This window comes from Gadus morhua, chromosome 5 (genome assembly GCF_902167405.1).
Source record: "Gadus morhua chromosome 5, gadMor3.0, whole genome shotgun sequence".
NCBI lineage: Eukaryota > Metazoa > Chordata > Actinopteri > Gadiformes > Gadidae > Gadus > Gadus morhua.
This window is the reverse complement of record NC_044052.1, coordinates 13158441-13180907: the sequence shown is the minus strand read 5'-3', so window position 1 is coordinate 13180907 and position 22467 is coordinate 13158441. Positions and strand designations below refer to the sequence as shown.

Genomic DNA, 22467 nt, shown 5'->3' with positions numbered 1-22467 from the left:
ACAATTCAGCATATTTTAAAAAAAATCAACCACAACTACCAACAGTCACAGCCCTTCAACTCTGGGCTAATATGTTATCACAAGTATGCAGTTAATTAGGTCACATCACATTCAATGTAAAAACGTTTTCTACTTTGTTTTGGACATGTCTCAAAATGTAGCCAAGCTAGCCCAAGGCTAACGTTACTTACCATATATGCCTCCACTCGCTCGTCTCCCGGAGCAGCAGCACCTGCTTGGGTGGTAACCCCGGCACCAAATAGGTCTGTACATTTTGAACATTTAGCAGCATCCACCTCCAGAGACTTCAGCTTTTTAAGTCGCAGTTGTTCAGCGCCACCTGGGCGTTTCTTACTTTTATCCATTTTCAGCTCCGTCCCACGATTCCGGCCCATGCCATGAGGTCCCGCCCACCCTGGTTTGTGTTGTGATTGACAGCACTGTCAGGGCTCTCTGAGCCTGTCAGCCCATGATTGATTGACAATGACAAACATAGACCAATAATATGTGTCGATGCTGGCAACACACTGCTAGCCCTCTGTAGCCAATTGGCCGGCCTAATTGGAGGGAATTTAGAGGGAGGGAGAAAAAAAATAAATCATTGCGGACCGGACCGGCCCACATTGGGTCAACGGCCCACCGGGACGATGCCCGGTGGGCACCCCTGTCTGTGTCTACCCTACTGGTCCCTCTCTCTCTCTATCTTTGTCTGTCTGTCTGTCTGTCTGTCTGTCTGTCTGTCTGTCTGTCTGTCTGTCTGTCTGTCTGTCTGTCTGTCTGTCTGTCTGTCTGTCTGTCTGTCTGTCTGTCTACCTGCTACCCTACCGGTCTCTCTCAGTCTCTGTCTCTGTCTACCCTACCGGTCTTTCTCCTCAGTCGCCCCCTCCCTCCCTCTCCCTCTCCCTCCCTCTCCCTCCCTCTCCCTCTCCGTCCCTCCCTCCCTCTCTCCCTCCCTCCCTCTCCCTTCTTGTGTCCGCTATTACCAGAGGGCACTCATAGTGATTCTGGTTATTGCTTTCGAATCGAGGAAATGCCCTTAAAATGGATATTAGGCCTGTGTGTGTGTGTGTGTGTGTGTGTGTGTGTGTGTGTGTGTGTGTGTGTGTGTGTGTGTGTGTGTGTGTGTGTGTGTGTGTGTGTGTGTGTGTGTGTGTGTGTGGCAGCTGAATGGAAGCCATTGTGTGTGTTCAACTATATTTAGTGGGCCCAGTGGGCCTCTGCTGTGTCAGAGAGAGAGAGAGAGAGAGAGAGAGAAGGAGCACACGGTGCCAGCCTGTCTTGGTTTGCAGCGACCTAAACATAAAGTCCCCCAAAAACGAATTTCCTTGTGCCCCCTGAGACGGTCGTCAGGTGTACAGTGGTACATTGTCTCGCTCTGGGGCTCACAAATGTGTGTGTGTGTGTGTGTCTGCCTGCCCCAACATGCCTTGCCACCTGCGTATGAAGACACACATAAACACACACACGTCCCCCTCTGTGCTCAGACTAGATTGATTGGGGAGCTGTGGTCTATTTATAGCTCTCTGTTCAATAATGCATCACTGGGAGACAGCAAGGAGACGTCAGAGGACACACACACACACACACACACACACACACACACACACACACACACACACAGTGAATGCGAACGTGAGATTCCAGAGTTATCATTTGATCAAGACCTCTAGCCTGAGGTAAAGACTGATAGCTGAAGCCATGATGGAGTAGCAAGACGTACTGTATATGTTGGATCAAGCCTTAAAACACTCACCATCCCTGGTTTTCTCCCTGTCTCTGCAGGCTTTGGATGTCGACCGCAGTGTTTTGTACAAGATGAAGAAGTCTGTGAAGGCCATCTACGTATCTGGGCTGGGTGAGTTCTCTCTTCTCGCTCCCCCCTCCCTCACCCCACCTCCCGCCCCCTGTGACGAGTTCCCTCTGCTGGGTGAGTTCTCTCTCCCCCACCTCCCCCTGTGAGTCGTACTCTGCCTCAGCTGGGTGACATTGTCGACTATTTGAGGCTTTGGGAAAATCCTAAAAAATACTTCTTCTTTTTTTATAGAAGGAAGATAGCCCCAGATTAATGAGTCAGAGGTGGGGAGGGGGGAGGGGGTGACCTGGCCTTTACCCGGGAACAGTGCAGAGCTCTGTTCAGAACCCGGTCACAGCTGTCTGATCTAGACCCCATAAGAAACAGGTGTGTGTGTGTGTGTGTGTGTGTGTGTGTGTGTGTGTGTGTGTGTGTGTGTGTGTGTGTGTGTGTGTGTGTGTGTGTGTGTGTGTGTGTGTGTGTGTGTGTGTGTGTGCGTGCATTAACTACTCATGGTTCAGGGTCGGTGCACAGAAGTAGTAGCCCCCCCCAGAAACAATAGAAGGCATCATGAGGCCAGCTCCTCCTCGATAGACCTCAGGGGCTCTGCTGTTATCGTAGTGAAGCCACATGTTTGCTGTGGGTTCGGAAGTCTCCCAGTGTTGACATTAAAAGCGCCTGTATTTAGTGTTCCACCAGGGCTGTTGGTTCCCCTCAAGGGGAAGGTGAAGCCTTCTGTCACGTGCATGTGTCACATGATAGATAACATCAATGTCGTCGACAGCTGCCCAGGTCAAATGACCCTGTGTGTGTGTGTGTGTGTGTGTGTGTGTGTGTGTGTGTGTGTGTGTGTGTGTGTGTGTGTGTGTGTGTGTGTGTGTGTGTGTGTGTGTGTGTGTGTGTGTGTGTGTGTGTGTGTGTTGTCCTGCAGCAGTGGATGAGAGGAGAATAATGAGGAGGCTACTACACATAAGGAGCCTCTGACAGCGGCTTCACATTTGTAAGCCATTAGCAGGATATTTCCCTTTTGGACGTTTTCAAGAAGCGTTTCTTTCTTGCACACATCAAGTGTGGAAGTGAATCATCGAACCAGTTGAAAAATTGGGGGGGTAGGGAAAGAGTCATTTTTACGTTGCCACCGTTCAAAGGAGTTATAAATAGCAATCAAAAACAAAACACACTAATGGAGTGGATTAATAGGCCTGTTCTGTTTTAACGTCAGCTTAAATCTTTGCTTATTCCGTGCTCAAATGATTCACCTCATGCTGGTGAAAATATAACCAATCCCAAGTACTGTTGTTGGTATAATATAAACCAGGAAAGGGGATGAACCCACCAGGGGAGAGAAACACAGGAAGAAGAGATCGACTTTATTGACATTGTCTCTGCATCGTACCGTCCTCTCCTGCTAGGATGGCTAACTCGGTATAGCGTCAGGAGCAAACTCCAGTGTCTACTGCTGCCCTGGCCTTGAATGGGCAGAGGGAAGGATGGGAATGGGGGAGTTAGACAGACCAACATCCACATCACGCAACCTAGTGAGGGGGGGGGGGGGGGCTCAGGGCTCGGGTAAATCAGCAGCGCTGCCTCCATCCCGGTCGGACCTCCGTCCCGGTCGGACCTCCGTCCCGGTCGGACCTCCTCTGAGGCAGGTGCGGAGGCAGCAGGCCTGGACCCCCGGAGCTCTGCAGACCCGAGGGACAGAGGAGAACCAGAGGGGACGGGAGGAGCTGGGAGGATTTGTTGCCATGGTGGGGGGTGGGGGTGGTTTGGCTTGGATACAGCTGGGGAATAACACAGAAATAACCGGCTCTGCGGTCACAGCTCTGAGGCGTTTTGGTTCTGGTTTTAGCAATAATATTGTTTGCAGATAACTTGAATCTCTAAAAGGGAAGGGAACAAATTAAGGATTCCGAAAAACAGACTAAATGTATACAGCGTATACACCTTTTCTATTGCAAGTCCACGGATGTTTTAAAGAATCTGTCAATGGATCACAAACTGGGCTGTTAGAGGAGGGAGAGGGTGAGGGGGAGGGGGGAGGGAGAGAGGGAAGAGGGTGAGGGAGAGAGGAGGGAAGAGGTAGAGGGAGAGAGGGAGGGAAGAGGGTGAGGGAGAGAGGAGGGAAGAGGGTGAGGGCGAGAGGGAGGGAAGAGGGTGAGGGAGAGAGGGTGAGGGAGAGAGGAGGGAAGAGGGTGAGGGCGAGAGGGAGGGAAGAGGGTGAGGGAGAGAGGGTGGGAAGAGGGTGAGGGAGAGAGGGAGAGAGGGTGAGGGAGAGAGGGTGAGGGAGAGAGGGTGGGAAGAGGGTGAGGGAGAGAGGGTGGGAAGAGGGTGAGTCTCACTCTGCTGAGGAGAGTGAGACAAGGCCACCTTTTTGTTCCCTGATGGAACCACGCTCCCTGATTCTTTGTCAGAACTCAAACTTGTTGTCAAGCTAAGTCTAGATTTCCCACGTGTGTGTGTGTGTGTGTGTGTGTGTGTGTGTGTGTGTGTGTGTGTGTGTGTGTGTGTGTGTGTGTGTGTGTGTGTGTGTGTGTGTGTGTGTGTGTGTGTGTGTGTGTGTGTGTGTGTCTCACACACACCACCTTCGTCTGGGGCTGGCGGTGCTCGGGTCCGTCGGCTGCCACTGATTACTCACACACACACATCCATCCCAACACCCTGCATGTTTCAGATCACACGCACACACACGCACGGGGGCGGGGGGGTATTCTGCATTCTGCATTCTGTTGTTCATGAGGAGCGGTGCTCAAAGCGCTCTCATCTGCCACTTCAGATGCAGCCAGAGGGGGCCGGCCCTCCTGGCAGCCCGCCCAGGCAGTGCCACTACAAAGCGGGGCGTCAACAGTAGGCTGCTGATGTGCGGCTGGGGGCCGGCGCTGCTCTGTCTTTCTTTTCTTTCCCTGACACGTCATTGACTCGGAGCCTCAAATAGCCCGGTTCAAACGGGGGTCTGTGTGGATGTGTTCCTCCTGCTGCAGACGGGGAGGGAGGGAGGGAGGGAGGGAGGGAGGGAGGGGAGTAACCCTGGAGCAGCCATGGGTCTCAACACGCGCGCCACTAGGGACATGTGCTCTTGGGTTTTTCTTCCATTTCGCAAACCGTTTTAAACACACAAAAGTGCACATGTGCGTCGGCCATGTTGCAGTAGCACCTGTACTGTTAGTGTGTGTGTTTGTGTGTGTTCAAACTTTATCTTTACCCTCCAGCACGGGTATCCATTGTTCAAAGAGTTGAGTGACGTTGAGTTTCCATGACAACGACAATGTCTGAGCGAGTGAATGATCAAATGCGTCCTGGAATGCATTGATGGAAGAGCGTTCATGTAGTAAAGTTTCCTGGAAGATTGATGAAGTTATGAAAGTCTCGGATGTGTTCACGCCTGTGGTTTGAACGGTCTCATCCTCTGTGACTCACTCTGATGCCAGGTGGGAACAGGATCTAATCTTGAATTACAAGGTGTGTGTGTGTGTGTGTGTGTGTGTGTGTGTGTGTGTGTGTGTGTGTGTGTGTGTGTGTGTGTGTGTGTGTGTGTGTGTGTGTGTGTGTGTGTGTGTGTGTGTGTGTGTGTGTGTGTGAACCTAATACCATTTAGCACCTGGCAAGTTTAACATTTCAAATGGAGTTGTCAGCAAAATAAAGATGGATGAGATGGAAAACGTCTCAACCTTAAAGAACATGGATGAATATTGATGTTGACTCAAATGTGCGAAGTAAATTAAAGCTAATGCGTAGCCTAGCCTACCTTAAACGCTGTCTTATCATGCTTCCTCAGCCCTGTGAGAGGCTTGGTCACCAAGCTCAGCCACCATGTCGGTTATTATTTAATCCTGAAAAATAAGTACGTCTGGGGGTCTGCAGGTACCTGCTAGCTTACTGGGAAGGTCGGCCTGTTGCTTTATTAATATGATTCATATCTCTGGGGCCCAGACATGGTGTGTGTGTGTGTGTGTGTGTGTGTGTGTGTGTGTGTGTGTGTGTGTGTGTGTGTGTGTGTGTGTGTGTGTGCACCAGCCCATAAAGAGCTGAGTCATGGTGTTTGTTCAGCAGCAGGTGTCTAGTCGTGTCCCTTTGCACATATCTTTATACTGGGCACCTCCTCCCGTCTAAGTCGACCCCCAATGCTTCCTCCCTATCGTTACCTCAGGGGTAGTCATGGTAACGGTCTCCAGCGCTAATGCATCTCTCCCTCGCTAGCCTTCTCAGTCCCGGCGGCATTACACGTGGCCTGGAGCCCGCAGAGTGCATTAAGTAGCTCCACTCGCTCCGACACCGGGTGATGGGGAGCCCTCTGGGCCTGCTGTGACAGCTGCTTAGAGACCCCAGTGGACTTGTTGTGGAGTCGGTTTGCCTGACCTGCTGTACGGCAGCGTGTTGCCTCTCCACACCGCTCTCTCCGTGCTCCATCCTGTAGTTGATCTCCATGTGGAATCAGTCCTCTATGCCGGGTTCGTTTAGTGTGCGTCTGTATTTTTGGAGGCCAAAAGGTCTCAACATTCCGTCCCTGTCTTGATCTAAATCCAAGTAACGTTTTGGCGTTTCTTTGTGTGTGTGTGTGCTCAAAATTTTTTAGTTTTTAAAAGTAAAAAAAAATTCTGTATTTATGCTGTTATAGAGTTGAGGAGAATTGCCCTAAAAGACCACTAAAATAGGGCAATATATGGCCTATTAAAATGTGTGGTGTTTGTTTGCGTTTGTGGTGAACTAAATAAACAATATACAATATAATAATACTGCAAGACAAACACATGTTTAAGTAATCTACATGTATTTTGAACAAAGCAAAGCCCTTTGAAATGTATTGTTAACTGTGTGTGTGTGTGTGTGTGTGTGTGTGTGTGTGTGTGTGTGTGTGTGTGTGTGTGTGCGTGTGCGTGCTCCAGCCCATGTGGAGAACGAGGAGCAGTACACCCTGGCCCTGGAGAAGTTCGGGGAGAACTGCGTGTACAGAGACGACCCTGACCTGGGGTCAGCCTTCCTCAAGTTCTCCGTGTTCACCAAGGAGCTCACGGCCCTCTTCAAGAACCTGGTGGGTCCTCACTGTGTCTCTGTGTGCGCTGACGGTGCATAATGACTGTAAATCAATGTTATAGTGGATGGACTGCATTTGTAAAGTGCTTCTTCTAACCAGTGGCCACTCAAAGCGCTTTACACTATTGCCTAACATTCACCCATTCACGCACACATTCACACACCGACAGCGGTGTCAACCAGGCAAGGCGACAGCCAGCTCGTAAGGAGCAGTTAGGGTGAGGGATCTTGCTCAGGGACACCTTGACACTCAGCTAGGAGGAGCCGGAGATCTCACTAAAAACCATCCGGTTACCAGCCAACCCGCTCTACCTCCTAAGCCCAATGCCATGTTGTTGGACCCTGTCAGACGTGCAGATCCACAGCATCAGTAGTCCAGTGTGGAGTGTGTGTGTGTGTGTGTGTGTGTGTGTGTGTGTGTGTGTGTGTGTGTGTGTGTGTGTGTGTGTGTGTGTGTGTGTGTGTGTGTGTGGATGCATGGAACATGTACGGTTGGAATGTAGTACATGGTAGAGACAGAACCAACACGACCACATAGTGGTGTTGACCCGAGGGCTGACCTGAGGAGGTTGGGTCACCTGACGAGCTGGGGTCACCTCCTGATGAGTTCGGGTCACCTGACAAAGTGAGGTCACCCCCCCCCAGTGGAGTGAGCGTTATTTCAGCCGTCACACAGGACCTACGGTCACTCGTCACTCGCTGTGTGTCTGTGGCTGGGGTGCTCAGACCTATTGCACAAAGACCTACTCGTACACAAAACACAGGAAGTCCGACAGGAACCTGAAGCCCTCAGGGGAACGAGTATTGGTTTCTATTGTGGGTGACAAAGAGCCTCAGAAAACACCTGCACAGTAACGCACTCTCATGTTCTGTTCTCTCATCACAATCCCTGTTCAAAGCACTCTAACTGAGAGAGGACCTTCATCCTTGGTACAGATTCTTTCTTATACTTTAGCTGATTTTATTTAAGAAATGCTATTCCTCCGTGGGCTTTTTGTAAAACAATTACACGGTCGTATTTAAAACTATTTAGCACACTGGGTTTTAAATGGGACACGCACGCACACATGCACAGGGAGGGTCTCAGCATTCTTGGTCAACTCATGAATGTTAATCTTTGTACACATTTCTCTCTCTCTCTCGGCTCTTCTGTCTGGCTGTCTCCCTGCTGGCCTCCTTGGTCCGTCCATCTCTGTCCCCCCCTCTCTCCCTCTGTTTGACCCAGTTCCAGAACATGAACAATATCATCACCTTCCCACTGGACAGCTTGCTGAAGGGGGACCTGAAGGGAGTCAAAGGGGTAAGCAATCTTCGAGTTTATCTTCTGCAACTCACAGAACGACTACTCACAATGATGACCTCTCAGACCGTGACATTGGACTATGAAGTGAGGGATAGTTGGTGGTGATCATCACTGCTGTATGGGGGTTGTTACTGCTGTTGTCACTACTGTAGGGGGTTTTCGCTGCTGTTGTAACAGCTCTCCCTCTGGGTAAAAGCACAACCATAGCAAGCATAACCCTACCACCCTGTGTGTGTCGGTGGAGATGGTTTGTAGCTGGTCATTTTAGTCCATATTGGACAACATTAGTTACAAGCATGATCAGCTGATGTTCCTACAATGTGGAACATCTGAATCTTCTGCAGAGTGCCTTGAAATGAACCCATCTCATTTCCTAAAGTACATTTCAAGCGTCAACCCTTACAGATGCGGTCCTCAGTAGAATGGGTTGACGCCTTTTGTGACACATCTGTCAGCTGTTCAGCCGGCTGTAGAAGGGCAAAAGATACGTGTTGGTACTGGAGGAGAAGCCGGTTCACCGGCCCCCGTGAGGCCGTGAACATCATCATGTGTTTGTCACCGAGTCTCCCCAGACGCTCCCACCTCCCCTCTGTAACCCCGGTTTCATGGCTCATCCCTCTACCCCTGCGCTCGCTACCTGCTCTAATGAGACGTGTTACCGTAGTAACGCACGTCTTACGTCAGCTGGCTGTCTGCAGCCTCCTCCTCCCTCTCTGTGTTCTTCCGTTTCCTCACAGCGGTTCAGCAGCATGGATCTCATTCCATTTGTTCCCACACACATGAAATCGTTCAGTTCATATCATGCAGATTTAACTTTCTGTTGCTGGGGGATTTCAATTACAAAAGCGAAACCTATTTCCTTCCAGTGAAATACCCTTTAACAATTATGCTCATTATTATCGCTTTGCAGTGCATTTATACTACTATTAGTTGTACTAGTACTACTTCCACTATACTGCTGCTGCTGCTTCTACTACTACTGCCACTACTACAGTAGTTATGGAGCAGACTGACTGACTATAATATTTGGTCACGACGCTCAATGCTAAATTAATAATAAGGTCCCATTTTTCCCTTTCCCCGTCGCACTCATTCTGTCTGATTCCCTTCATTTTCACCTTCATGCCTGTATCGCTGCAACTCACCCCACCCCACCTCCCTCACCCAGCTCTCCCCCCTGGCTGTGGGCAGTGAGGTCTTCTCCGTGGAGGCGGCCAGACCTCATTAGGGTCCATGGATGACTCTCATTACCCTAACGACAGGACTAATGAGGCATGCACTCACGATCACACGCGTGTCCGTGTCGAAGGCAATCCCTGCTTTCTCAACCCCTGTCTGTCTGGAAGTAGGGCAGAGGGGGGAAAGTCGGAACATGGGTGAAATGAGAAAGAAACCATTTTGAAATTCCATTTCGACCTGTCAAGTGTCGCATGCACGCACACACACACACACACACGCACACGCACACGCACACACACGCACACACACACCTGTCATTTTCTCCCCTGGAGGACTTTTGCTTTTCCTTCTCCTCATTATCAGCCTCTCCTCTTCGGCCCCCAGACAGCTCTGTTGGGAACCAAAGAGGGAGCCTCCAGCCGGAGACTCTGTTTAACCGACCGGAGGAATCAGAGTAGGGGACACTGAAATCTATTAAAATTGGAATAGAACCTCTCCAGTTAGGATTAACGAGATAAAAAAAAAAAGACACAAAGACATCCAGAAAAGCAATGTTGTTGCTTTGCTTTCCTGACACCTTTGCTTTTCTGACCGCTTACTCATGGTACTTCAAGCAGGCAGTCACCTGCTTTAAGTACCATGAGTAAGCTCTGAGACGCACACTAATTCATATGGATTCAGCCTGGGTGGATTTTGGTGGCAGGCTGGTGGGGCTAGGTAACAAACAACAAGAACCGAGAGCTACGCAGACGATTAGAAATCGGTTTCGGTATATGGGGTTCATTTCTACTGTGTCCAGAATTGAAACTCTCTGTTAAGGACAAGAAGCTTGTTGCTATTCAGGCAGCAGCGGTGGTGGAGCTAACCCTGCTAACAAACACATCAGCTAACCCACACATCAGCTAACCCACACATCAGCTAACTCAAAACATCAGCTAACCCACACATCAGCTTACCCTGGAGGACAGTGGCTAATGGCTCTGTGATTAAAGGCCTGTCACCGGCCTCCATTTCACGCCTTATCAGCCACACGTCTCTTCTCCGAAAAGAAGAATTGAGAGTTGGTGCGTGAATCAGGGTGACCCTGACATATTTACTTTTCCATAACTTCCTGCCATTTTGTCTTGTTTTGCGCTTCCTGTAGTGAGGGCTAAGGAAAGGACACCGGAAAGGAGACAGGAAAAGAGTGGATGTGTGTTGTGATTATTGTGACGTATGGGATCCGACCCTCAGGGCGCCATGGAAACGTTACCTCATCAGAACACTAAGACCGATGCACATAGTTTACGGCAACTTGGACACGTTACGTAACCTAAACAAGGAAACTGTGATTCTGTGATTAGCTAGGGATTCTGAAGTACCACACACACACACACACACACACACACACACACACACACACACACACACACGCACACGCACACGCACGAACCAGTAGTGCTGAGTCTGCCAGACTGCTCTGCCAACAGCGGATTTAAGGAATGGCCTCTTGCATGATGTCATACCTGCAGCGGAGCCTCCCCTTGGGCCCATTGTCCCGCTAGCTTCTGTAGTTTTAACCCACCATAGGTCCCATAAGCTCCTTACTGTTGTGCTTGCGTCATGGGCCCCGGTTTGAGGCAGTGTTTGTGTATGAAAGAGCGGCGCGAGCTACTCTGCTGTAGCCGGTCTGCTGGTTGTCCCTGACTCAGAGCCACTTATCCAGAGGGGCAGCCCAGCAGCAGCCCTTTAAGAGAAGAGGCCTTTAAAGGAGCTGTAGGTCAAGCTTAAGAGAAGGGTTTTGAGTGTAATTTGTTAGGGCTAGTGCAAGGAAGAATTTTGTATGTGCTGGCACAAAAATTGTTCTTAGCATTGTGTCCTGTCTTATCCTAGCTATATTTTTTGTACAAAGGCAATGGGATAACCTACGATCGTCAGTGCTTGGGACTTGTGTCTATGAACATTCTTACTGTACCGACAAAGATATATTGTTTCTTTGTTTTGATATATGTACTTATTGTGGGTCTTTTTTGTTAATAGCGACTGCTCAATGTAAATGTAAATGTTTAAATGCCCTATATGTATATGTTTCAAAGGACCATCGATACATTTTTTGTCAGTGTGCTCTGTGAGAATAGCTGTTTCCTGTTCACTGCTTCTGCCTCGGTCGGTATGAGCCAATTCAGATTGTAAACTACTCAGGGCATCTCTTCCGTGATTGGTTGAGGGAATCTTGTGCTGGACACCTCAATTCCCAATGGCAGAGAAAAGTAAGCAGGGAGGTACCACACACGGTTTGGGTTGTTTCGTCTCAAAGACATTTATCTGTAGGGGTCAATTAGTCATAAGCTGGTAGTAGTAGTAGTAGTGGTAATGATACATGTGATGCACATCATACACCAGTACTACAAGTAGTAGTGATACATATCATACAGTAGTGATACTACAGTAGTACTACTAGTAGTAGGTACACATAGATAATAATAATAATAATAATAATAATACATTTAATTTAGAGGCGCCTTTCAAGGCACCCAAGGTCACCTTACAGAGCATATAGTCATCATAAATCGTTTAAAAAAAAAAAAAAAGACATTGTGAAAAAATAAATAAATAAACATAATAAATAAAACAAAAACAAAACAAAACAAACAATCAAAACAGTGATCAGTTAGACGTTGTGTGCGAGTTTGAACAGGTGAGTTTTGAGTTGTGACTTGAAGGTTGTAATGGTGTCTGACTGTTTTATGTGTGGGGGGAGGGAGTTCCAGAGCCTGGGTGCTGAACAGCTGAATGACCGGGCACCCATTGTAGTGAGTGTGTGAGATATGATATTATACAGTAGTACTTCTAGTAGTAGTGATGCATGTCATCCATATCTAGTAGTACTACTAGTAGTAGTGATACATGTGATCCATATAATCTAGTCGTACTACTAGTAGTAGTGATACATATTATATAGTAGAACTACAAGTCGTAGTGATGGCAGCAGCAAGCTCAGTATTGAAGGCATTGTACAGTGTGTGCAATTCCTCATCAGCCTGTTTCCTGTAAAGACATCACATGAGTGAGAGTTGGCTAGAGGCCATCACTCACTTTGTGGCAGCATGTGTGAGCAGGCCGGAGGCCACGGCTCACTTTGTGGCAGCATGTGTGAGCCGGAATCCTGCCCAGTCCTGATGGTTGAGCCACTGCTACCAGGTCTACCGTACCTCTCTCTGGCTCTGACCCCTCCTTCGTCCTGCTCTTTCTCTCTTGAGTCCTCCTCCCTCTCTGTCTCGCTGACAGCGTCTGTCATAACCAATTCAGTTTCATCCTTTTATCTTTTTACTGCACACCTGTTCCCTTTAATCTTTATCGCTCCTTCACTCACTCTCTGTCTCTCTGGTTAAGTGTTCTTCTCACTCTCTGTCTCTCGTCCCTCTCTCTCCCTAGCTCTGTCTCTCTCTCACTCACTCACTCACTCACTCACTCACTCACTCACTCACTCACTCACTCACTCACTCACTCACTCACTCTCTCGGGGCCTCACCCTGCTGTGTTGTCTAAGTGTGTGTGTGTGTGGGGGGGGGGGGGGTCTCGTTGTCATGACGACACGCTCTGAACCCAGAACAATGGGGCTGTGATGGAGATGGTCACCGGCCTCCATCGCTCACAGATAAAAGCTTTGTTGTTTCTCTCTCTCTCCTGCCGCTGAAGCGGAAGCCATGTATTGTCGCTGCACGACCCTCAAGCTTTTAGGCTTCAATTAAATCTCCCCAATGCGGATGATTGCACAGATTGTTTGTTTGATGTGAATGAAGCGTTGAAACACAGCAGAGCTTGTTTGGAGAGCGTCGCCTCTTTCCAGAGCTTGTAAATAATACTTTACAGCACACACAGTGGGAGTTTGCAATTAGGATTTCATATTTAATTATCGCATACACCTACAACAGTTACCCGTTGGCTGATTATGCCCATGTTATTGTTGTGGGCTAATTAGCCACCCTGGCTCGTTTAGTGTTGGGTGATTACCTCCATTTGGCTGGGAGGGTGTTTCGGAAATGAATGACATGGTCATTTGAACAAAGTCATTTCTGCTTTGGTTTGCTGTGATCGCTGTTGGATTAGCAACACAACACGGCTTAATGAGGCGTCTTTAACACACACACACACACACACACACACACACACACACACACACACACACACACACACACACACACACACACACACACACACACACACACACACAGGGTGACCACTGTTGTCTGTTTTGGTGGGATGTCCCTGTGCATCATTAGTCTTTGTTTCTGGCTTGGCAGCCTTGGCTGTTGGCCTCGGGTGATCTGAGTAACGTAGACTGAGAACATCTACTCCACTCTCGGACTGATTGCTGTTGGTTGTTATAACATGTCTAACACAGTTGTAGTAAATGTTCCACTTTCTGCTCTTTCCCCAGGACTTGAAGAAGCCGTTTGATAAAGCCTGGAAGGACTACGAAACCAAAGTGTAAGGATCCTGACAGTATTGAACAAGGGGGTTTGTTTTTGCTTTGACTACGAAGTCTTTCAGATGACTAGTGGAGGTAATACATGAGGAGGTTCCAACTGTAGACACGCCCGTGTGTGTTCTTATAGCACTCTTATCTTTATGTCATATTCATATTTCTTATATATGTTACAAGCTGCAAAGGACATTCCTTACGGAAAGGGTAATTCCTCTCCTCCTCCAAACCGATCTGAGCGGACAGCCCCGGCTCTGTCCCAGAATCAAACATTTTCCACGGGATGCTGTGTGGCTCGTCCCGGCTTGACCCCCCCCCCCCCCCGCCCCCTTTCACAATTGGACTCTGATGGTCTTTCTGCGATCAATGGAGCCCAATTGTCTGGCTGATTGATAGAACCTCCTCCTCTTCGCTGTGACGCTCCAGCCTCTCCTCCATTCTGAAGGCCGTCTTCAGTAAACACTGCTCTGATCTCTCTGCTGCTGGCGGTCGACGTGTGAGGCGAGAGATAGGACACAACAGACGTACTGACGCGGTGTCAACGCTGCAGTTAAATATGTCAAAGTCAGTGTCGTGGACGGATTTGAAGTGTCAAAGAACTAATGGACAAAAGTGAACAGCTCGGTTTCAAAGCATAATGAGCTGGCCTGCGCCTCCTTTAGGTAAACTAGTACAGCACAGGTATGTGGTGGAGGGTTGTTGTTGAGTCGACTGGCCGCACAAGGCCCGCCTTACTGCTGCTACAGGTAACGAGTTTACCAAAACGCCTAGTCCAAGGTTTATGACACAGAAGTGAGGGCGGAGACGTCAGAAGCTTGAGTTCAGTTGTCTTCTCTCCAGCGTGCTGAGGCTTCGTAAATCACAACGAAGGGGATATGAACAGGAGGCTGGTCGTCACGGTGATGATGATGATGCTGATTAATGATTCATTAATGAAACGCCAGATTGCAATCAGTGTTTGTAACAGCTGACTGCTCATGCCGTCACGCTGCCTTGCTTGAGCGTGACAGCGCCTCAGCCTTCGTTTCGGTGTTGTCTTGCTACCAGCAAAAGTCAAGATGACACCGATCCGCCTGATTCGCTGTCTTTTCTTCTGCCTGAAGAAGTCACAGGTTGGAGTCTTGGCGCTTTCTCTTGGAAAGGGGATTAAAGTATCAAACGCATGAATAAGTACTGGTGACACAAACAAACCCCAACCATACGGAAAACCTTTCTTCAGAGGGTAGAGACCGCCGAAGCCTTGAGGGGAGATGACCTTAATGCAAACAACCCGCAACACATTCAAAATAAGCTCTCCTGCATGGAACGGACATGCCCCGTTTGATTTAATCTTCGGTCTGACTTTACTACTGTGATCCGGCCTGCAGAGTCTCTCCGTTGGACTCTCTGCCTCTCTCTCTCTCTGTCTCTCCCGCCTCTCTGTCCGACTCTCTCTTGTCTGACTCTCTCTCACCTCCAGTCTCTCTGTCTGTCTCTCTGTCTGACTCCCTGTCTCACCTTCTTCCTCCTCAGCACCAAGATCGAGAAGGAGAAGAAGGAGCACGCCCGGCAGCACGGCATGATCCGCACGGAAATCAGCGGCGCCGAGATCGCAGAGGAGATGGAGAAGGAGCGGAGGTTCTTCCAGCTGCAGATGTGTGAGGTCTGTAGAGAGAACGTCTCCTGGGGGCACTGGTCGGTCGTAACGGTCCCCCACTCTCGCACGGGGCTGAATGATGAAGTGGTGTCTCGACCACGGCCCCGGTTGTCTCTGAAGGTATGCGTTTGTCTGTGTCCATGTGAACAGTATCTGCTCAAAGTGAACGAGATCAAGATCAAGAAGGGAGTGGACCTGCTGCAGAACCTCATCAAGTACTTCCACGCCCAGTGCAAGTAAGACATGTCTGTCTCTGTCGGCCTCTGATTTGTCAGGCTCTTTGTTGGGGGAGGTGACCAGTTGCTCATGACGTAATGATTTAGTGTTTATTTACTTGAGTTTTAATGCATAAATTTCCCTTCAGCGCAGAGATGTTACTGTTGGAACATGAAACTGGACGTACCAGTTGATAAATGGCCACAGGATATGACTCATTACATCATAGTGTGCGCACAGCAAAACTCATCTTCCCTCTACTTTAGTTGTAAATATCACAGCCAAGAGAAGGTTTTCTGAGAACTGTCTCAGCAATGTACTTTTGACCTGCGACGGGAAGATGAGGTGAACATAAAGCATGGAGTTCTCTCACATTCTTGACCCCAATGACCTGACGCCTCTCCTCAGTTTCTTCCAGGACGGTCTGAAGGCTGTGGACAACCTGAAGCCTTCCATTGAGAAGCTGGCAACCGACCTGCACACGGTACGCCTCTGATGGACATTGTATCTATCCAAGATCTAGATCTAGATCTAGATTTATAATTAGAGATCTACATCTATAGATATAGTTATAGATGATTGTTCAAGGATATATATAGTTATAGATCAAAATGTATATCTAGATCTAGATAAATCTAGATCTATATATCTATGCATAGATCTATATTTCTTTATTAATTGTACGATTGACACCAGATAAAGCAGGTGCAGGACGAGGAGAGGAAGCAGCTCACTCAGCTACGAGAAGTTCTGAAGACGGCTCTGCAGGTTGAGCAGAAGGAGGTAACACACACACACACACACACACACACACACACACACACACACACACACACACACACACACACACACACACACACACACACACACACACACACACACACACACACACACACACACACACACAAACCTCGTAGCCAAACACACACACACACACACACAAACCTCGTAGCCAAACACACACACACACACAAACCTCGAAGCCAATCACACACACACAAACCTCGAAGCCAATCACCTACTCTAATCATATACTGGTGGAGCTGGGGTTGGCCCCACCTCCAGCTAGCCAACAACAGAGATCTGCAGAAACAGCTTAAAGACTCAACTATCCCTGTTCTCTTCATATTAACTTCACCATATGAACGTGTTGCTGGTGTTTAAGGACACCTTTCTAACAGTTGCCAGTTACTGTTGGACAAAGTCTCATGTGAAGAATGCTCTTTTCATTCTTTCTCTTTTCTCTTCCTGTCTTGTTCACTGCTTCCAACTTTTGTGAACCAAGTCTAGGAGAGTAAGTAGATTTCTTCAGATTAAACCTTCATTTGTGTAGAAACTTTTATTTTTCCTACTAATAGACCCGCTCATCCTAATTTTTCCTGATTTTTGTCTTCATAGTGGTTTCTGTACAGTTTGTTCTTTTAATAAAATTGTAAATCAAACACAAGTCTGTTTGTAGGGTTTTCTTTTATATTATGTCTTATTTTTGACCTTTTTGTTGACCTCTAACCGGCTCCGCCCTGAAAGGTGACCTGTGATTTGTCCTCTCTCCCTGAAGGACTCCCAGGTGCGTCAGAGCGCCACCTACAGCCTCCACCAGCCGCAGGGCAACAAGGAGCACGGCACTGACCGCACCGGACACTTGTACAAGAAGAGTGACGGGTGAGTCTGACCCCTGACCCCAGCAGGTGGGCGTGGCACCGGTCATCAGCAGAGTTACACAATGCACCCTCTTCACAGAGGGGTCACCACAGGGTCTGCTGTGAAGCACCAGGTCACATGGTCCGCGGTCAGTGTGGGTTAGGCAGCAGCTAGTCCCTGACCAGGTGATTTGATTGGACAAGAGGCATTCCATGCACGCTGAACTAGTTTGTGGGACTTTTCACTGCACATGTATCACTCCCTCTCACACGTGTTCCTGATGGCCGTTAATTAGGTTAACGGTCGTCTTCAGCTGTTGGCTCATCAGAATCGTATGCCAGCGAAGTGCTGCTCACTCGTCGCACACTGAATAAAACCAGTTAAAGCCAGTTGTTAGAGTAGCGGGCCTGTGGTAACGTGTAGACCCACACAACGCAGCCAACCAGTGTGCAGGGAAAGTTTGTTTGTGTTGCTTGGCAACAGGCCAGTCCATTTGCAGCACTCTGTGTTCGCTGAGCCAAATCCATGATTAATCAAGCAAACAAATCATAAGCGGCCCCCACTTATTGCTGTTCACTAATAAACGCTGCTTGTTGAACGGGTGTATGAAACCAGTATCATGCTGTAGCGTGGGCGCTCTGCTGCATGTCAGCTCCCTCATGGGTGACTTCACCTAGAGCAGTCATCTCCGTGTTCACCTCGAGGAGTCATCTCACTGATGTGTCACACAAATTGAAGGTAGGAACAGTAGGAAAAACGGGTTCAGCTCATAACACAAGTTCTGTGTTCGATTTGAAGTTCTGGCAGTGTACCAGTACAGACTAGTACATTGACCGTGCTGGACAGACGTATAAAACCAACCCAAGTTAACTTAACCTACTGCCGACCATCTGTTAGAAGGGTTAGTTTTTGTCCTGACCTGATCTCCAGTTTGTTGGGGAGAGCTACAGCCAAGCCTTAATCACCCGCTTCTGTCTGGTGACTTCATCCGTCCCTCACTACAGTTCACCTCAGGCAGTGTGCACCCTTTTCAGAGAACAGCTCATAACACTGATCCTGGATCTGCTGTCGTTCTGCGTCAGGGAGCAGAAGTACACTACACTAGTGAAACATCAGCGCTTAGGACCGACCATGTGCCCTGGTAAATGAGGGAGCAGACCCTTTAAGGTCGTATCAGCGATGCTAGGCCAAAACATAAATGATCACATTCATCTGATCTTTCCTCACGATCCGCTAGCTGCCCGCCTCATAAGCAGGCCATCCAAAAACCTTTTCTCTGTAGGCAGCCATTGCTCCGAGATTGTACACAAAAACAAATGGTAATACCAACCACTGAAAAACAAAATTAATAGCATTCCAACCATCACCGACAAGGGGGTGGGTGTTTTGGTGGATTTGTGCAGTGTTCATGATGTTTCCCGAAGGGGTGGGTGTTTTGGTGGATTTGTGCAGCGTTCATGATGTTTCCCCCATTTTTTGAGCTGGCTCTGTTAGTTTGGGATCTCGCTTCAAATAACGAGAAGTGATGTCACCAAACATCGCTGATACCCCCTTTCAACAGGTGAAACCTGTGTCCTACCATTAAGTAGAGACACTGTGAACAGGGTCTGTTGTACCACTGTCCATCCCATTCATCCCCTAACCGTTGATGCTTTGTAAATAAAGACTATTTCCCGAACCTGTGCCCTGCCTTCAGCAAGGCTCCACAGTATGAGCTTGTTCTGTATCGCCTTATATTGATATTCAAATGCTTCTACTTGATTATCTTAACAACCTCTAGCAGCAGGGGACTTTTTAAAGTCTATCATTTATTTGCATTTTGAATATTAATGAGCAGTCTCTTCCGCTCAATATAACTCTAGACTTGTGATGAATATTTCATTGCTAGGGTTCATTCTGAGTTTATTGTGTCACTGTGGCTCTGTGCTTGTATGTGTGTAGAATCTTATCCTAGCTATCTTTGTTGTATACGGGGAATGGGTTAACCTAGCGATTGTTAATGCTTGGCACTTGGTTCTATGAACATCCTGACTGTACAGTAAGTCGCTTTGAATAAAAGCTCATATATGTGTATGTACATGCACGTACATGTGTGTTTACATGTGCACGCGGGGGTGCCTCACACTGAACCTTGTTTCTCCTCCATCTCCCAGCTTGCGGAAGGTGTGGCAGAAGAGAAAGTGCTCAGTAAAAAATGGATACCTCACTATTTCCCACGGCACGGTGAGACTCACTCACTCACTCACTCACTCACTCACTCACTCACTCACTCACTCACTCACTCACACTACAGTAGCAACCATCAGCCGCAAGAGTGTGTATTTCAAATGCTGTGTGTGTTTCTGGCGTCGGCCCAGGCTCCATGGCACTCATTATGGTTCCTCGTTAGTCGTGAATGCATTAAGATTGACGCACACACGCACACACACACACACACAAACCTCGAAGCCAATCACCTGCTCTAATCATCTCTCTCTCCCCCTCTCTCCCCCCTCCCAGGCGAATCGCCCTCCAGCGAAGCTGAACCTGCTCACCTGCCAGGTGAAGCACAATCCAGACGAGAAGAAGAGCTTCGACCTCATATCCCGTAGGTGTCTCTCCCCCACGGTGCTCCCCTCGTATCCCCCCACCTGGTGTAGGGCTCCTCTGGGGCTCCAGGGTCCTAGTGCCCTCTGGTCTGACCAACCTGTGGACGTCACACCCTGGATATGATGTCATGGCTGATCTTACTCCATGAGCCAGACAGCCCGTAACAAAGAGGAGGGTGTTAACTAGAGTAGACCTGCCTTTCCCCCCCTGCAGTAGTGGGGTCTTTAATATCCATTTAATATCACTGCTAATGGTTAACTGAATGACGTCTAGCTATGCCGATGGCATAATCCAAGTGGCTGGGCTATTGATGCTACGGTTGAATGTGTCTGGACTGCAGAGTCGCTCGCCATTTAAACACGGAGAGAAGTTCTGCTGTGTTTCTCTACACCCTGCGTGTCAGTACTGGGCTGGAGTCCGTTTGTAGCGACAGACTTGAGTCTCTTGATTTGAAACCCATTCATCCTCATGATGAGATCACCCCGGCACCGTGGTCATGTCCCCCTCTGTTCACGTTTCTCTCCTTCCTTCCTCTCTGACCCTCTTGGCTCCTGCTCCCCACTCCAGACGACCGGACGTACCACTTCCAGGCGGAGGACGACCCAGACTGCCAGATGTAAGACCTCAGCCTTTGCCCCCTTTCAGGACGTGTGTGTGTGTGTGTGTGTGTGTGTGTGTGTGTGTGTGTGTGTGTGTGTGTGTGTGTGTGTGTGTGTGTGTGTGTGTGTGTGTGTGTGTGTGTGTGTGTGTGTGTGTGTGTGCGCACATACCGTTTACCACAATATTCCCACATTATACAATCTCCCTGCTCCACCCTCGACCCGGTCGCCTGCCCTCCGTCCTCAACCCGTACCTTACCTCCCTCCATCACATGTATCCTCCCTCCGACGTCATCCTCTCCGTCTCTCCTCCTATTGGCTGCCCCTGCTCGTCCCCGTCCGTCCAGATGGATCTCGGTGCTGCAGAACAGCAAGGAGGAGGCTCTGAACCAGGCCTTCAAGGGCGACCCGCGGGCCGGGGAGAACAACATTGTGCAGGAGCTCACCAAGGCCATCCTGGCCGAGGTGAAGAGGATGACGGGCAACGACGTGTGCTGCGACTGCGGAGCGCCCAGTGAGTGGTCCGGCGCCACGCACACAGCGGGGGGGGGGGGGGGGGGTCGGCCTGGGGCCCATCGGCCTGGGGCCCATCGGCCTGAGGCCGCGACCCACAGCACGCGCAGAGATAGTTAGTTATGGATATGGAAATGTTAACAGCCAAAGCAGGTTAAAAAGCCAAGTCACAGTACACACATGGTTAAAGTATATAAATACTATTGTACTACCATACCATACCAAAAGGGGGCATATGACAGACTCAGACCTAGTACCGAGTAAGTATTTGAGACTAGTAGTACAGAGTTTGAGAAATATTTTTTTTTTATTGAATAATCTTCTCAGGGTTTCAGCAGTTTGTTACCGTGCTTGGTAGAATATCTCTGGGCACGGACAGAGGTTCAACTATTGTTCTCTTTCTCTCCCTCTCTCCCAGACCCCACCTGGCTGGCCACCAACCTGGGCATCCTGATGTGCATCGAGTGCTCTGGGATCCACCGGGAGCTGGGGGTCCACTACTCCAGGATCCAGTCGCTCACGCTGGACGTGCTCAGCACCTCCGAGCTCCTGGTAGGTCGGCTCCCCCCCCTCTCCCCCGCTCGGTTCACCGTCCTGTCCAAGGCTCTGTTTGATGTGTGTCGGGCAGAACAGCGTCATGAACACATTAGGTTGGGTTTTGGCAGGTTTCTGCCTTATGCCTCGTGTCGGGCCTCAGAGCCCCCTGTGTATGGGGGACGAATCTCGGGGTTCTTCATTTTAAAGAGTAGACATGGAAGAGGGGTCGTACTGGGAGGAGGTCAGGGGTTAAAGGAGGGAGGGAAACTTAAATAAAGGAAGAATGTAGAAAGAATCCCAGAGAGCGGGAGCGAGGCTGGAGGCTGAGGGTTCGAGGCTGAGGGAGTGAGGCAGTGGTGCTGGTTGCCATGGTGAAGCCACTGGTGATCTGACTGGTGTTGAGACCGCTGCGCCACGTACCTTCGTCCTGTGATCTCCACGCCGCTCTGACGGAGGTGTTGGTGTTGGACGCGGCGATCTCTTCACCAGAGAAACGGAGCGAGGACCTTGACTGCTATCTTTTGGACCGAAATAGATTCTCTATTGAAGTGTGTGTATTTGCCATGTGCCGGTTTGTCTATTTGTGGGTGTTTGTGGTGGACTCACAGTTTGTGTTTGACTTCTGCAGCTGGCCAAGAATGTGGGGAATGCAGGATTTAATGAAATCATGGAGGCTTCTCTGGCGGCTGAAAATGTGGTCAAACCGAACCCTACCAGTGACATGTAAGGCACACACCCTTACTCACTCCACACACATTCACACACATGCATGCACACACACCCATCACACACAAACACACACAGCCATCGCACAAACACAAACACACACACCCATCGCGCGGACACACACACCCATCGCGCACACACAAAGCCAAAGCCGAAGCACACGCACACACACTCCACTCAAACCTCTCCTCAGGCCTCCCTTGGCTTCTTAACACAGAACAGAACCGTATATTCATGGCC

General features: G+C 49.1%; 1 protein-coding gene across 5 annotated transcripts in view; it reads left to right on the top strand.

Moving 5' to 3' along the window:
- Positions 1-22467, top strand: part of asap2a (ArfGAP with SH3 domain, ankyrin repeat and PH domain 2a) — a 49132-nt gene that overhangs the window by 16736 nt on the left and 9929 nt on the right. For 2 of the 5 annotated variants that reach the window (XM_030356090.1, XM_030356089.1), the window contains exons 2-17: positions 1783-1855; positions 6676-6821; positions 8049-8123; positions 13726-13775; positions 15283-15412; positions 15557-15642; positions 16031-16106; positions 16319-16405; positions 16908-16916; positions 17181-17284; positions 19417-19486; positions 19763-19850; positions 20420-20468; positions 20799-20965; positions 21383-21516; positions 22130-22224. In XM_030356090.1, coding sequence (XP_030211950.1) covers positions 1783-1855; positions 6676-6821; positions 8049-8123; positions 13726-13775; positions 15283-15412; positions 15557-15642; positions 16031-16106; positions 16319-16405; positions 16908-16916; positions 17181-17284; positions 19417-19486; positions 19763-19850; positions 20420-20468; positions 20799-20965; positions 21383-21516; positions 22130-22224 — 1439 coding nt within the window. The remainder of the gene's footprint in view (positions 1-1782; positions 1856-6675; positions 6822-8048; positions 8124-13725; positions 13776-15282; positions 15413-15556; positions 15643-16030; positions 16107-16318; positions 16406-16907; positions 16917-17180; positions 17285-19416; positions 19487-19762; positions 19851-20419; positions 20469-20798; positions 20966-21382; positions 21517-22129; positions 22225-22467) is intronic. The other 3 variants (XM_030356094.1, XM_030356093.1, XM_030356091.1) reach the window with 2 other exon arrangements.